Consider the following 14,979-nt stretch of genomic DNA (forward strand, 5'->3'; position numbering starts at 1 on the left):
TCAGGCATATTCACACACAGTGATGGCCAGTTCGCCGTGTTCGCACGCGAACACATGCGAGCTGCCATCTTTTCCATCTTTACTGACAAGTCCGGCGAGGCACAGGTAGGTCCTTAGGCTACTTTCACACTAGCGTTCGGGTGTCCGCTCGTGCGCACCGTTTGAAGGGGCTCACGAGCGGCCCCGAACGCATCCGTCTGGCCCCAATGCATTCTCAGTGGAGGCGGATCCACTGAGAATGCATCCGCCTGCCAGCGTTCAGCCTCCGCTCAGTGAGCGGACACCTGAACGCTGCTTGCAGCGTTCGGGTGTCCGCCTGGCCGTGCGGAGGCGAGCGGATCCGTCCAGACTTACAATGTAAGTCAATGGGGACGGATCCGCTTGAAGATGACACAATATGGCTCAATCTTCAAGCGGATCCGTTCCCCATTGACTTACAATGTAAAGTCTGAACGGATCCGCTCAGACAACTTTCACACTTAGAAAATTTTCTAAGTTTTAATGCAGACGCATCCGTTCTGAACGGATGCGAACGTCTGCATTATCGGAGCGGATCCGTCTGATGAAACATCAGACGGATCCGCTCCGAACGCAAGTGTGAAAGTAGCCTTACCTGTGCGCGAGCCGGTCTGAAATGAAATGCAGTCTCCGGGTGCAGGCAGTTCCCAGAACAGCCCGATGAAGGCCCCCGGAGGCTGTTCTCGCAACTGCCTGCTCCCGGACTTGTCAGACTTGTCAGTAAAGATGGCAGCTCGCATGTGTTCGCGGGCGAACTGGCCATCACTGTTCACACACACAAGTTCGATCAGTCTATGAAGCCATAAACAAGAGTGGATTAAAAAAGAGAGAAGTATAATCTGCCATTTCCTTTTACAATCGAATTCTGACTTTAACTTTAAAACCTGCATTAAAAAACCTGATCAAAACCTGCACATGTGAATTACCCCTTAAGGCTAGGGCTACACGACGACAATGTTGCGTGACATATTTTGTAATGCTAGTCTATGGTGTCGCACTGCAACATGCTGCGACTGCGACACAAGAGTCGCAAATAATCTGCTGTGTCACAGTCGCAGCATGTCGCAGTGCAACACCATAGACTAGCATTACAAAATATTTCGCACAACACGTGTTGCAGTGTAGTTGTACCCTATATGTCGCCATATAGCCCTGAGGCTTCTTGCACACAGACGTATTTTCTTTCCGTGTCCGGTCAGTTTTTTTTTGCGGACCGTATACGGAACCATTTATTTCAATGGATTTGCAAAAAAAAACGGAAGGTACTCCGTGTGCATTCTGTTTCCGTATGTCCGTATTTCCGTTCCGCAAAAAAATAGAACATGTTCTGTTATTGTCCGCATTACGGACAAGTACAGTACTGTCCTATTGGGGACCAGCTGTTCTGTTCCGCAAAATACGGAATGCACACGGACGTCATCCGTATTTTTTGCAAAATACATACGGTGGTGTGCATGAGGCCTAATTGTCTGAATGATCACAGCTGATTAAGGTTTCTTATAATGAAGGTGTAGGGCGGTACTTCTCATTAACCAGTGAGCCAAGCTGTAGAGGTTGGAACAAACTGATCTAAAAACCAGTAAGGTAAGGAACCAACAAGCGAGTCTTCCATCTGGATGTGATGTGTGTTGCAAACAGACATCATGTGAACTGAATCCTGTCCCGTTTATGTCAGTGGATCTGTGCATGAGCGTAGTTTATCACTAGTGTTGTGTTTTCAAGTTTGGCGTACAAGGTTCAGGTAATCTAACAATTCAGTTATGGATTCAACTCCCTCGACCATAAGTTATGTTCCGTGGTAGCGAAATCCATAACGGAAGTCTTAGATAACCTGAACCTTGTACTCCGAACTTGAAAAGACAAGTTCGCTCATCCCTATTTATCACCGATTATCTCTGCGTCCAGGAAAAATCTCAGCATGTTCTATATTGTGCGGTTTTTCCTCACAGCTCTGGCTTCATAGACGCGAATGGTGCTTGTGTGAATAACGGAAGGCATCCGGACGCAATGCATTTTTTTTACTAATGGTTTTTGGGGATGATTATTGGGCCTCCATATACATGAAAGTTTTTTTTTTTTTTTTTTTTTTTTTTTTCTGTTTACGTTCCGTTTTTATGGTCCGTTAACGGAACCATTCATTTCAATTGATCCGTAAAAAAAGGAGTGTATGCCTTCTGTTTCTGTATTTCCGTTCTGTTCAAAGATAGAACATGTCCTATTATTGTCCGCATAACGGACAAGCATAGTACTGTTCTATCAGGGGCCAGCTGTTTCATTCTGCAAACAAGTGGAATGCACACGGATGTCATCCGTATTTTTTGCGGATACGATTTTTGCGGACTGCAAAATACTGAAAGCTATATAGTTGTGTGCAATAGGCCTTCTTTTTTTTTTTTTTTTTTTTCACACGTGTGAAAAATGCATCAAAAACTGATTGCATCCATGTGGGGAAAATGTAGGGAAAAAACTGAAACATTGGGGGGTCATTTACAAACATTACTCAAGTTTTTGGTGTAGCAATAGTCTCAGGACACCTTTTGTGACTTTTTAAACACCCGTGCAATATTTTGTCGCACAGGTGTTTTAATCTGAAAATAGATGTAAAAGAGGAGCTAAAACTACTCCAATCAGAGGCTGGAGTAGTTTTCATTTCAGACGCACGGACTGCCGCGGCGTGAAAAGCTGCTCTTTGTAAATGACCCCAATTGAATGCAATTGCAGACAAAGCTGATTACACTTGTGAGCAAAGCCATCCGTTTTTATCAGATCCAACTCATCCCATATCGCTTAAGCAGGCAGCCTGCAAATTTACGACATATTTAACGTAAGCTGAAATCGAAGCTAGAGCCCAAATCATGTACATTAGTTTAAAATGTAGAGTATCGGCGAGTATCTAAGCATAACTCCCATCAACAACCTGGCACCGGGCACTTTGTCTCGTCAGCGGATAATTTTATATCTCCTCTTGCCTGTAAATCTACTGAAAACCCACAAATAGAGATGGGAAGTATTCAAAAATAAAATTCGGCTGCTTCACTGAATTTTACAAAACAATTTGCTTTGTGACTAATTACTTCGTCATGAAGCGCATTTCTTTGTAAGTAGCGGGTGCAGGAATTGGGCCGCTCCCCGTCATTGTATCCCTCAGATGCCGGGTTCATAGCTGATCACTACCACAAAGCACAAGTAAATTCAGCTTTGCAGCGAATCGAATTCTCCCTGAAATTCAGATCGGAATCCACTTCGTGGACTTCAAATTCTCTCAACACTACCCGCAATCCCTAATATCCGTGCAGTTTATTTTCTGTCGCAGGTGCCTCGCTTATCTTGTACTGTACCGTACTTTGATACATATTATAGAAACTGTAACAAGGCCGGGTGGACATCACTGTTTAGTTTTCTGATCCCTGAGAAAACTAAAAAACTAAAATGGATCCTTTATTTTGAGCATCAGTTACGCTCAATTTGTATCCGTTTTTGTCAGTTCCATGAGAAATCCATTATTTTTGACAGGAGAACATTTCCTCCTTACAGGACTTTTTCTCTGTCTAAAATAACGGATCTCAGACGGAACTGACAAAAATGGATACAAAATGAGCATAACAGATGCTTAAAGAGGACCTTTCATCGGTCCAAACATTGTGAACTAAGTATCATGACACATACAGCGGCGCCCAGGGATCTCACTGCACTTACTATTATCCCTGGGCGCCGCTCCGTTCTCCCGTTATGTCCTCCGGTATGTTCGGGGACTTGGTTATAGTAGGCGGAGACTTAGTTATAGTAGGCGGAGTCTGACCTTGTTCTGCTGGGCGTCTCCTTCTCCTAGGCTGTAGCGCTGGCCAATCGCAGCGCAGAGCTCACAGCCTGGGAGAAAAGCTCTGCGCTGCGATTGGCCAGCGCTACAGCCTAGGAGAAGGAGACGCCCAGCAGAACAAGGGCAGACTCCGCCTACTATAACCAAGTCCCCTAAGTCTCCGCCTACTATAACCAAGTCCCTGAACATACCGGAGAACGGAGCGGCGCCCAGGCATAATAGTAAGTGCAGTGAGATCCCCGGGCGCAGCTGTATGTGTCAGGATACTTAGTTCACAATGTTTGGACCGATGAAAGGTCCTCTTTAAAATAAAGGATCCGTTTTATTCATTTTTTGTTTGTTTGTTTTTCTGTTGTTCTGACTGATCAGAAAACTAACCATCATATTATTCACTGCTTGTTTCCATGGTTACGACCACCCTGCAATCCAGCAGTGGTGGTCGTGTATGCACACTATAGGAAAAAGCGCTGGTCTTTGCTCACATCCATGGTCCTGGCCACCAGAGAGCCCAGTGCTTATTCCTATAGTGTGCAAGCACGGCCACCGCTGATGGATTGCAGGGTGGTCATAACCATGGAAACGAGCAGTGTATAATGTGATGGAAAAATGAATCAAGCCAGCAAAGGAAGCAATATGGACAATCCCAATACATGAATAAGTGCCTTGTATTAACTTTCTTGTGCATGAGCCCTTATCATGTAGAGAACGTGTGCTGGCCGGGCCCGCAAACAGCAGGTCCGCAATATACCGGTACCGGCCGTGTGCAAACCGTGGCACGGATGCAGACCCATTCACTTGAATGGGTGCGGAAGGTGTAGTGCGGAATGAAGGCACGGAACAGTGTGTTTCCGTGGTTTTCTGTACGTGCCTCCGCACTGCAAAAAAATAGAACATGGTTTTTGTTTTGCGGTGCGAACGGATCACGGACCCATTCAAGTTGAATGGGTCTGCGGCAGCCACACGGATGATGCTCGTGCATTGCGGTCCCCAATGCACGGAACAGGCAGCACTGAGCGAACTTGTGTTTTCAAGTTCGGCGTACAGGTCCGGGTTATCTGAGAATCCTGTTATGGATTCCGCTACCACGGACCATATCCGAATCCTATGACGGCATGCACCACGGAAGCCTATAAGAGGCTGGCTATAGACTTCCATACGGAAAACACAAGTTCGCTCCTCACTAGGCATGAGCCCTAAATGTCATTTGCTGAAGTGACACAACCCCTTCAAGCCTCATGCACACAGCCAGATTCAGGAGCACTGAATTCTATGGGCTCCTAGGGGGAGAGTTATCAAACTGGTGTGGAGGAAAACTGGCCTAGTTACCCAGAGCAGCCATTCAAAAGGAGCTGTGAAAAGTGAAAGGTGGAATCCAGTTTTCCTTTGCATCAGTTTGGATAAGGCCTCATGCACACGACCGTTTTTGTTTGCGGTCCGCAAAAACTGTTTCCGTTGTTCTGTGATCCGTGTCCGTTTTTTCATCCGTGGGTCTTCCTTGATTTTTGGAGGATCCACGGACATGAAAAGTGAAAAAAAAAAAAATAAGTCAAGTTTGCATTGAAAATGATAGGAAAAACGGACACGGATCACGGACGCGGATGACTATCTTGTGTGCATCCGTGATTTTTCACGGACCCATTGACTTGAATGGGTCTGTGAACCGTTGTCCGTGAAAAAAATAGGACAGGTCATATTTTATTTCACGGACTGGAAAAACGGATCACGGACGAGGAAGCCAAACGGTGCATTTTCCGATTTTTCCACGGACCCATTGAAAGTCAATGGGTCCGCGAAAAAAACCGGAAAATGGAACAACGGCAGCGGATGCACACAACGGTCGTGTGCATGAGGCCTAAATCGATCCCATAAGTTTTACATGGTGTACATAGTGGCATGCTCTATACATCTATCACCAGAACCTCGGTAAGATTCCCAGACTACACTGCCAAACCTAGATCTGACATTGATGTAACACAGACTTTAGCGAATGATGCAAAAGGCTGAAATCATAATGCCGTGTACACTCCAGAGTTCCGTTCAGGTGATTGCAGGTAGCTTTTGACAGAAGAACCATCTGGGAATTTAGCTTGAAGATAATACACAGCAGACCGGCTAATGTTCCATTGCTCACATATGAAATCAGAAAGTCACTCTGTTCATCTTCCTGATTTCCCATGGTACTTCACACTGCATGTTATATAGAGAATCCTCTACATCAAGCCATACTCCATCATTCCACTGTATAACGCTGTGTCCTCTCTGTTGTGGTTATAGGCAGTTGATGCCTGTCCTTTCACGATGGGAAATGAAGACGCAATGACGGAGGTCCCTGCCGCACTGAAACGACTGGCCAAGTACATGGTTCGTGGATTTTTCGGACTAGAGCATTCATTGACCCTTGATGTGCTCATCAGGTATCCTTGTGTCAAGGAGGATGACATTGCTATGCTCCTCAAGTTTGAAAAGAAGCAGCTGCGAGGAATCCTCAACACCTTAAGGGCTGATAAATTCATCAAGTGTCGCATTCGTGTAGAAACTGGCTCCAATGGAAAGAGCACCAAACACAACTATTATTACATCAATTACAAAGTGCTAGTAGATGTGGTCAAGTATAAACTGGATCATGTTCGGCGCAAGATTGAGTCGGATGAGAGAGAATCCACCACGAGAGCTTCCTTTAAGTGTCCTGGGTGTCACAGCACCTACTCTGACCTGGAAGTGAACCAACTGTTTGACCCAGTTACAGGTATTTGTCTTATTTGCACTGGTAGTTTTCAAATTTTTTATTTATTTTTTTAAGACCATTGGGGTACAGCAACACTTAGAGTAAGTGGTGCAGAATTTATATTGGCAGCAAAGCAGACAAATGAAAAAACACTGGGCCTTTCCACAAGAGGTCATAAAAGTGCCCCCCCCCCCCCCCTTCCAGCTGCCCTATAAGAAGATTTTGAGGCTACTTTTGGGTAGTATACTGAACCTCTTGGTGAGAGATCATTGACTGCTAGACATACCTCTACAATGCACTCAGACATTCTGTCCAAATGACAGACTGAGATTGAGAAGATGCGAATCCGTGAGAGAAGCAGGATGGTTGTTTTGATGAATTCAACTTAAAGGGTTTCTATCACTTCGTTTCACCTATTTAGCTTTCAGACACTAGCGATCCGCTAGTGTCTGCTTTATCTAACCATCCTAATATAAGAGCTTATTGTCCTGCCGTTTAGCTAAAAAAATAACTTATATAGATATGCAAATGAGCCTCTAGGTGCTATGGGGGCGTGATTAGCACCTAGAGGCTCCGTCTACCTTAACAAACTGCCGCCGCCCAGCGCGTCCCTCCAGCCCGCCCATCTCCTCCGGAATGCGATGCTCCTCGTATTCGGCGCATGCGCAGTGAATGTCTGATCGCTTCCCTGCTCAGACATCTCCACTGCGCCTGCGCCGATGACGTCATAGTGCTCCGAGGAACAGGCGCAGTGGAGATGTCTGAGCAGGGAAGCGATCAGACATTCACTGCGCATGCGCAGAACAGAGACGCGCACGGAGAGGATCGCTTCAGCTGGAGATGGGCGGGCTGGAGGGACGCGCTGGGCGGCGGCAGTTTGTTAAGGTAGACGGAGCCTCTAGGTGCTAATCACGCCCCCATAGCACCTAGAGGCTCATTTGCATATCTATATAAGTTATTTTTTTAGCTAAACGGCAGGACAATAAGCTCTTATATTAGGATGGTTAGATAAAGCAGACACTAGCGGATCGCTAGTGTCTGAAAGCTAAATAGGTGAAACAAAGTGATAGAAACCCTTTAAATTTCTTGATACATAGTTTTAGTAATAGAAGTGTCAATAAGTCTTTGAATCAGTCCTCTTATACAGGGAATACAACAAAGTCCTCAACATGGCCGCCACTGTTGTCAGAGACATCAATAAACTGGATATAAGGGTGCTCCACTTCCCGAACCATCCTTCAAGCCAATTCAAAAAAACATCATCCATCCCTGAGTTCTCCGCCAATTCCTCAGACAGGGATGTGAGTGCTTCCAATGCTTTGTGTAATGCTGCCATCAGGAGCTGTATTATTGGGAATGAAAGTACCAAACATTTTACAGACACCTCCTCTCTCAGCTAGTAACATATCTAGGACCACCCTGTTCTGCCATGCCTTCAGAGAAGGCCTCAGTTGGTCTGCTATGCCCTTTAGGCCTCCTGCACACGACCGTTTTTTTTCCCCGTTTACTGGCCGTTTTTTGCGTTCCGTATACGGAACCATTAATTTCAATGGTTCCGCAAAAAAAACGGAATGTACTCCGTATGCATTCCGTTTCCGTATTTCCATTCCGTTTAAAGATAGAACATGTCCTATTATTGCCCGCAAATCACGTTCCATGGCTCCATTCATGTTAATGGGTCCGCAAAAAAACAGAACACATACGGAAATGCATCCGTATGTATTCCGTTTTCCGTTCCGTTTTTTGCGGAACCATCTATTGAAAATGTTATGCCCAGACCAATTTTATCTATGTAATTACTGTATATGCCGAACGGAAACAAAAAAACGGAACAACGGATCCGTGAAAAACAGACCGCAAAACACTGAAAAAGCCATACGGTCGTGTGCAGGAGGCCTCTTTCTGTATCGCAGTGTATCTCATCCAGGTTAACCATTCATTTTTATCACTATATCCTGTTTCTAATGCAAGTTTATCCTCATAGGCTAAATTGGATAAGCCTCGTACTCCTGGGCTAGATTCTTTATCAGGATTGCTAATCTCTTTAGTCTCAGAGGAGGTGCCGTCATTTTTTAAGGCTTTTAATACCAATTTCACCACGGGATCGGTTTCAGGGATTTATGCTCCCATCACATATGCTCCCATATCTATCTCCCCAGGGTCCTTTATAGTTGTTATTATAGGATTACATTCATATTTGTTACACCCTGGGGGAACTGAACCTTTTACTATGGTCATTCTATAAAACAAATTGCGACCCTACCTTATTTTATTTTGGGCTATGTATGGTGCGTACCCCCCAGCTTACTCCTGTGTTCCATCCTACAAATCCCCATTTCTCACAATTTGATCCAAATCCTGTTGTTGCTTCAGTGACACAGATATATTTATCAGCCGCCCCCAGCACCGTTACAGGAGGGCCAGGAGGTGGAGGTCCTTCTTAAATATGGCAGAGCAGGCATCTGCTTAACCTGATGGCAGGTGCCTGCTCTGCCAGTAAATTACCGGAGGAGAGGAGGCGGGCGGCAAGGGAGGCTGTTCTAGCAGCTCCTCACTCCTCCCTCCGCGCCCTCTGTGATGCCGGAATATGACGTCATTCCGGCCCCGGCATACTAAACGGCGCACTGGAGGACTGAGGAGCTGCACCACACTGGACCCCAGGGAGGTGAGTGTTTAAGTGTTTGAGTGAATGTCTGTGTCAGGGAGGGAGTGTCTGTCTGTCTGTCTGTCAGGGAGTGTCTGTCGTCAGGACAAATGGCAACCCTAAAAAAGTATATTTCTATGACAAGCGGGTTTCTAGTTATATCTGCAGTGACTAGGTACGGGTTGATGATGTTCTGTATTTGTCGTGATGCCAATTGCAGCGTGCGCAGGGTACTATCACAGGGCCCTTCCAAGGTGTTATAACGCACGTCCCAGATTAGGAATGCCAAAGTGGTGTAATGGCCTATAGTGTCAACGGTGTTTCCTACCTGGGTACGGCTGGACTCCTGGGTCACTTGCAATAAATTTGAGTGTAGTGATAGTAGGAGTAATAGAGGAATTTTGCAGCAGAAATAATGTCCAGACCTTTAGATGAAGTTCAAACGTTTCTTTACTGAAGATAACTTGTATCCAAGCAGTATACAGCTTTGGTCTCTGGTCCCAGCAGGTTTTGGCAATAATTGGCCGGAATAAATGCTTCTGCTTGATATGTGGGGAGCTTGCAGGATAGGACGTCTGCTTGATAGCTCTCTAATTGTGGCAGAAATTAATCTTCTGAACTTTTCTGTAGCTTCTACTGTATGGGGACAGACTAGCTGAGGAGGGATGGCTTCTTCTAGGACTCTGGACTTACTCACAGATTCTCAGGGGATGCTTTCTTCCTGGAGCTCTGGAGATTGTCTGCTTCTTTTCATACAGCTGAGGCTGAAGAGGCTCAGACTGGGAATATGATCAGGTCTCAGCCGAGACCAGACACTCCCAGACTGTCTCGAGGGTATCGAGAACCACGCCTGACTCCGTTATACCCGGGGTCAGGAAGTCGCAGCGGTTGGCTGCACGCTCGATTTAAGATAGGGCGGTTTTCCTTATTGTAGCTTTCTGGGTTTGCTTTGCAAATCCTTTTGGCTCACTCAGGGATCCGTAGCCCCTTCTCCTCAGCTGTTCCTTGTCCAGCACTCCCAGACCTCCTTATATTCCTCTCTCACACTTCTCTGGTTGCCAGAGATAGAGCTTCCTGCCTGGACATCTATTCTGACCTTCTGGAGCTGTGTTGCTGCGTTCTCTGGTAGTTGGTCCAGAACGCTACCATCCGGATCCCTGTTGGACCTTTTTTGTCTATTGTGGTCGCCCACCTGGGTGTATGTGTTTGTCTGTTTTGTCTGTCCTCTCCCTGGTGTTTCCCTCTTAGTGATAGTGGTGCGGACTAGCGATCCCACCGGCCTGTTCACTATCTAGGGCTCATATTAGGGAAAGCCAGGGTTTAGGCACGTGATCGCCGCACGGGTGAGGAACCTGTCTAGGGACGTCAGGGCAGTCAGGTGCCAGCCGCAAGGTGAGTTAGGGGTCACCACCTTTCCCTCTCCCTTGGGCAGGGCTTTCCCTGTGCGTGACGTCTGTCATTACACAGGCAGGCAGACGCTCCCTGACAGGCAGGCAGACGCTCCCTGACAGGCAGGCAGACGCTCCCTGACAGGCAGGCAGACGCTCCCTGACAGGCAGGCAGACAAACGGATGCTCCCTGACAGGCAGGCAGACATTCACTTAAACACTCACCTCCCTGGGGTCCAGTGTGGTGCAGCTCCTCAGTCCTCCAGTGCGCCGTTTAGTATGCCGGGGCCGGAATGACGTCATATTCCGGCATCACAGAGGGCGCGGAGGGAGGAGTGAGGAGCTGCTAGAACAGCCTCCCTTGCCGCCCGCCTCCTCTCCTCCGTTAATTTACTGGCAGAGCAGGCACCTGCCATCAGGTTAAGCAGATGCCTGCTCTGCCATATTTAAGAAGGACCTCCACCTCCTGGCCCTCCTGTAACGGCGCTGGGGGGGGCTCAAGAGCCTCTTGCCCTGTCGCCCAGGGCTGCAGCCCCAGTCAGGGGGAGCCCACTAGGGCACCCCCAGCAGGCCGGCGCCCTAGGTGAACGCCTAGTTCGCCTATATGGTTTCGCCGACCCTGCTTGTATAAATGAAGTACTCCTTTTGTTGATTATGCAGATGTGGCCCCACCGAGTTGTCCCTTCAGCAGACGCAAGTGCAGGAGTTCATCTGTTCATACTCATCTCATTGACACAAGCACCCCTAGGAGTCCAGGGGTAGCCCCCATGACCCCCTACAATAAGGTTAACACTGTTTTTGATGTTAAGTTCACATTTAGACTAATGTAAATATATTATTAATATAATATAATGCACACTTACAATATATCAACAGCCCATTAGTTCAACATTCCTCTCTATTTATTAATTCATATATTTACATGAGCCATCCAAATTCATTCACCACTTATTTTCCATTCATACATCTCCCTCATTTTCCATTCTATACCATACTATTACCCACTTTTATAAAGTCCTTGCCTTTTACCATATCCTTTCCTTGCTACAAACCAGCACCAATAATGCCATATACCTTCCCCCCCCCCCTACATCAAACATCAGCGACCTGATACTTTAATTTCATCAAATGCTCATCCTTCCAATATTTATCTCTATCCCATTTTCCTAATACCAGTTTCATTTATCTACATCAACCACCCTATTTCATCGCTATTCACAGCAACAGTCTCCATCCATCTAGTTAATTCACTATCCTTCCCCAATGCATCTACTGTATATATCAACAGTCCATCAATTCATAACTCTTCTCCCCTTCACCGCAATATCACTTCTCCATGTCATGCTCCAATACAACCTTACATCAGTAAGCTAACATCACAACAAGCTCTCCTCTTATAACCAGGCATCAGCGATCTGATACCTTCCTCTTGAGCGCTGCGAATCCTCCGCTCTCACACTCCTTCATCCATCATACGGCTGCTTCCCCAGGCTGTCAATCCAAGTCACCTCCTCCTCCGAACCCGTCTATCCACAGCAGCATATCAGTAATTTGTAATCCTTGCAATGAGGTATCATCTGTGTATCATGCCTAACATGGTTTGCCTCAAATATTAAAATCTATAAGTGTGAATACAGGTGTGTGTCCCTCTATATGCGTTTGCACATATGTATATATGCATATTTGCACCTGCCTGAATTCTAAATATAAAATATATATACACAATCAGGTCCATAAATATTGGGACATCAACACAATTCTAACATTTCTGGCTCTATACACCACCACAACGGATTTGAAATGAAATAAACAAGATGTGCTTTAACTGCAGACTGTCAGCTTTAATTTGAGGGTATTTACATCCAAATAGGTGAACGGTGTAGGAATTACAACCGTTTGCATATGTGTCTCCTACTTGTTCAGGGACCAAAAGTAATGGGACCGAATAATAATCATAAATCAAACTTTCACTTTTTAATACTTTGTTGAAAATCCTTTGCAGTCAATTACAGCCTGAAGTCTGGAACGCATAGACATCACCAGACGCTGGGTTTCATCCGTGGTGATGCTCTGCCAGGCCTCTACTGCAACTGTCTTCAGTTCCTGCTTGTTCTTGGGGCATTTTCCCTTCAGTTTTGTCTTCAGCAAGTGAAATGCATGCTCAATCGGATTCAGGTCAGGTGATTGACTTGGCCATTGCGTAACATTCCACTTCTTTCCCTTTAAAAACTCTTTGGTTGCTTTTGCTGTATGCTTTGGGTCACTGTCCATCAGCACTGTGAAGCACCGTCCAATGAGTTCTGAAGCATTTGGCTGAATATGAGCAGATAATATTGCCCGAAACACTTCAGAATTCATCCTCCTGCTTTTGTCAGCAGTCACATCATCAATAAATACAAGAGAACCAGTTCCATTGGCAGCCATACATGCCCACGCCATGACACTACCACCACCATGCTTCACTGATGAGGTGGTATGCTTAGGATCATGAGCAGGTCCTTTCCTTCTCCATACTCTTCTCTTCCCATCCCTCTGCTACAAGTTGATCTTGGTCTCATCTGTCCATAGGATTTTGTTCCAGAACTGTGAAGGCTTTTTTTTAGATGTCGTTTGGCAAACTCTAATCTGGCCTTCCTGTTTTTGAGGCTCACCAATGGTTTACATCTTGTGGTGAACCCTCTGTATTCACTCTGGTGAAGTCTTCTCTTGATTGTTGACTTTGACACACATACACCTACCTCCTGGAGAGTGTTCTTGATCTGGCCAACTCTTGTGAAGAGTGTTTTCTTCACCAGGGAAAGAATTCTTCGGTCATCCACCAAAGTTGTTTTCTGTGGTCTTCCGGGTCTTTTGGTGTTGCTGAGCTCACCGGTGCATTCCTTCTTTTTAAGAATGTTCCAAACAGTTGTTTTGGCCACGCCTAATGTTTTTGCTATCTCTATGATGGGTTTGTTTTGTTTTTTTTCAGCCTAATGATGGCTTGCTACACTGATAGTGACAGCTCTTTGGATCTCATCTTGAGAGTTAACAGATTCCAAATGCAAATAGCACACTTGAAATGAACTCTGGACCTTATATCTGCTCATTGTAATTTGGATAATGAGGGAATAACACACACCTGGCCATGGAACAGCTGAGGCACATATGCAAACTGTTGTAATTCCTACACCGTTCACCTGATTTGGATGTAAATACCCTCAAATTAAAGCTGACTGTCTGCAGTTAAGGCTTCTTTCACACTACCGTTTTTTTTTTTTAGCGTTTTGCGGGCCGTTTTTTGCGTTCCGTATACAGTACCATTCATTTCAATGGTTCCGCAAAAAAAACTGCATGTACTCCGTATGTATTCCGTTTCCGTGTTTCCATATCTCCGTTCCGTGCAAAGATAGAACATGTCCTATATTTGGCCGCAAATCACGTTCCGTGGCTCCATTAAAGTCAATGGGTCTGCAAAAAATGGAATGCATCCGTATGTCTTCCGTTTCCGTTTTCTGCGGAACCATCTATTGAAAATGTTATGCCCAGCCCAATTTGTTCTATGTAATTACTGTATATGGAAAAACGGAACCAAAATGGAAACGGAACAACGGATCCGTAAAAAACAGACCGCAAAACACTAATAGCCATACGGTAGTGTGAAAGAGGCCTAAAGCACATCTTGTTCATTTCAAATCCATTGTGGTAGTGTATAGAGCCAAAAATGTTACAATTGTGTCGCTGTCCCAATATTTATGGACCTAACTGTATGTGTGTGTATATATATCTCTATCCTCTAATAAAAATGTAAAATATGGCAGCACCAACCTGTATTGGAGATGGGTGCTAGCTCCAAGGGGAAAAGCTTACCCAAAATACAAAACTGTAAAGCAGAGCAGCACTGCTGCTCTGCTATATTTATTTATTTATTTATTTATTTATTTTTATATATGTGTGTGTGAACAGGGTCAAATACATGACGCCATATAGTTAGTGCAAAGCAGTGAAGAAGCTCTTAGCGCATATTATTGATCAAAAATATGTCGAGCCCACCTACCAGACGACAGGGTAGCTTCTTATCAGGTGGGACCTACTCTAACACGGAATGTCCAGCTCCATTGTTTCTCTGATTAAAAACACCAAGGGGTGGGGGATGGGCGGGGAGTGCTAAGTTCCAAAGAGGATGCCTAATCCTCTCTATAATAAAAAAATATATATATATCTCGAATCTCCTGGCACCCTGACTGGGTACCTCCATTGATGGATGCTCCTAGTGCTTCCTGAGGGCTCCAAGCACTCCGCTCGACACCGTAACCAGCATAGGAACAAGGAACAGGAACATCTCTTACAAGAGCTAGGGGTTATAGCCAGGGGAGTATACAGCGTATAGCAATCCCCACACACATCAGAC

General features: G+C 45.5%; 1 protein-coding gene across 1 annotated transcript in view; it reads left to right on the plus strand.

Annotated features, from left to right (window-relative positions):
- The first annotated feature begins 6,117 nt into the window (after positions 1-6,117).
- LOC120991766 (general transcription factor IIE subunit 1-like) overlaps positions 6,118-14,979 on the plus strand; it is a 56,687-nt gene continuing 47,825 nt past the window's right edge. The window contains exon 1 of the mRNA XM_040420543.1: positions 6,118-6,581. Within this exon, the coding sequence (XP_040276477.1) occupies positions 6,134-6,581 (448 nt within the window). The 5' untranslated portion in view covers positions 6,118-6,133. The remainder of the gene's footprint in view (positions 6,582-14,979) is intronic.

The sequence above is a fragment of the Bufo bufo genome, chromosome 2, assembly GCF_905171765.1.
Source record: "Bufo bufo chromosome 2, aBufBuf1.1, whole genome shotgun sequence".
NCBI classification, from domain to species: Eukaryota; Metazoa; Chordata; class Amphibia; order Anura; family Bufonidae; genus Bufo; species Bufo bufo.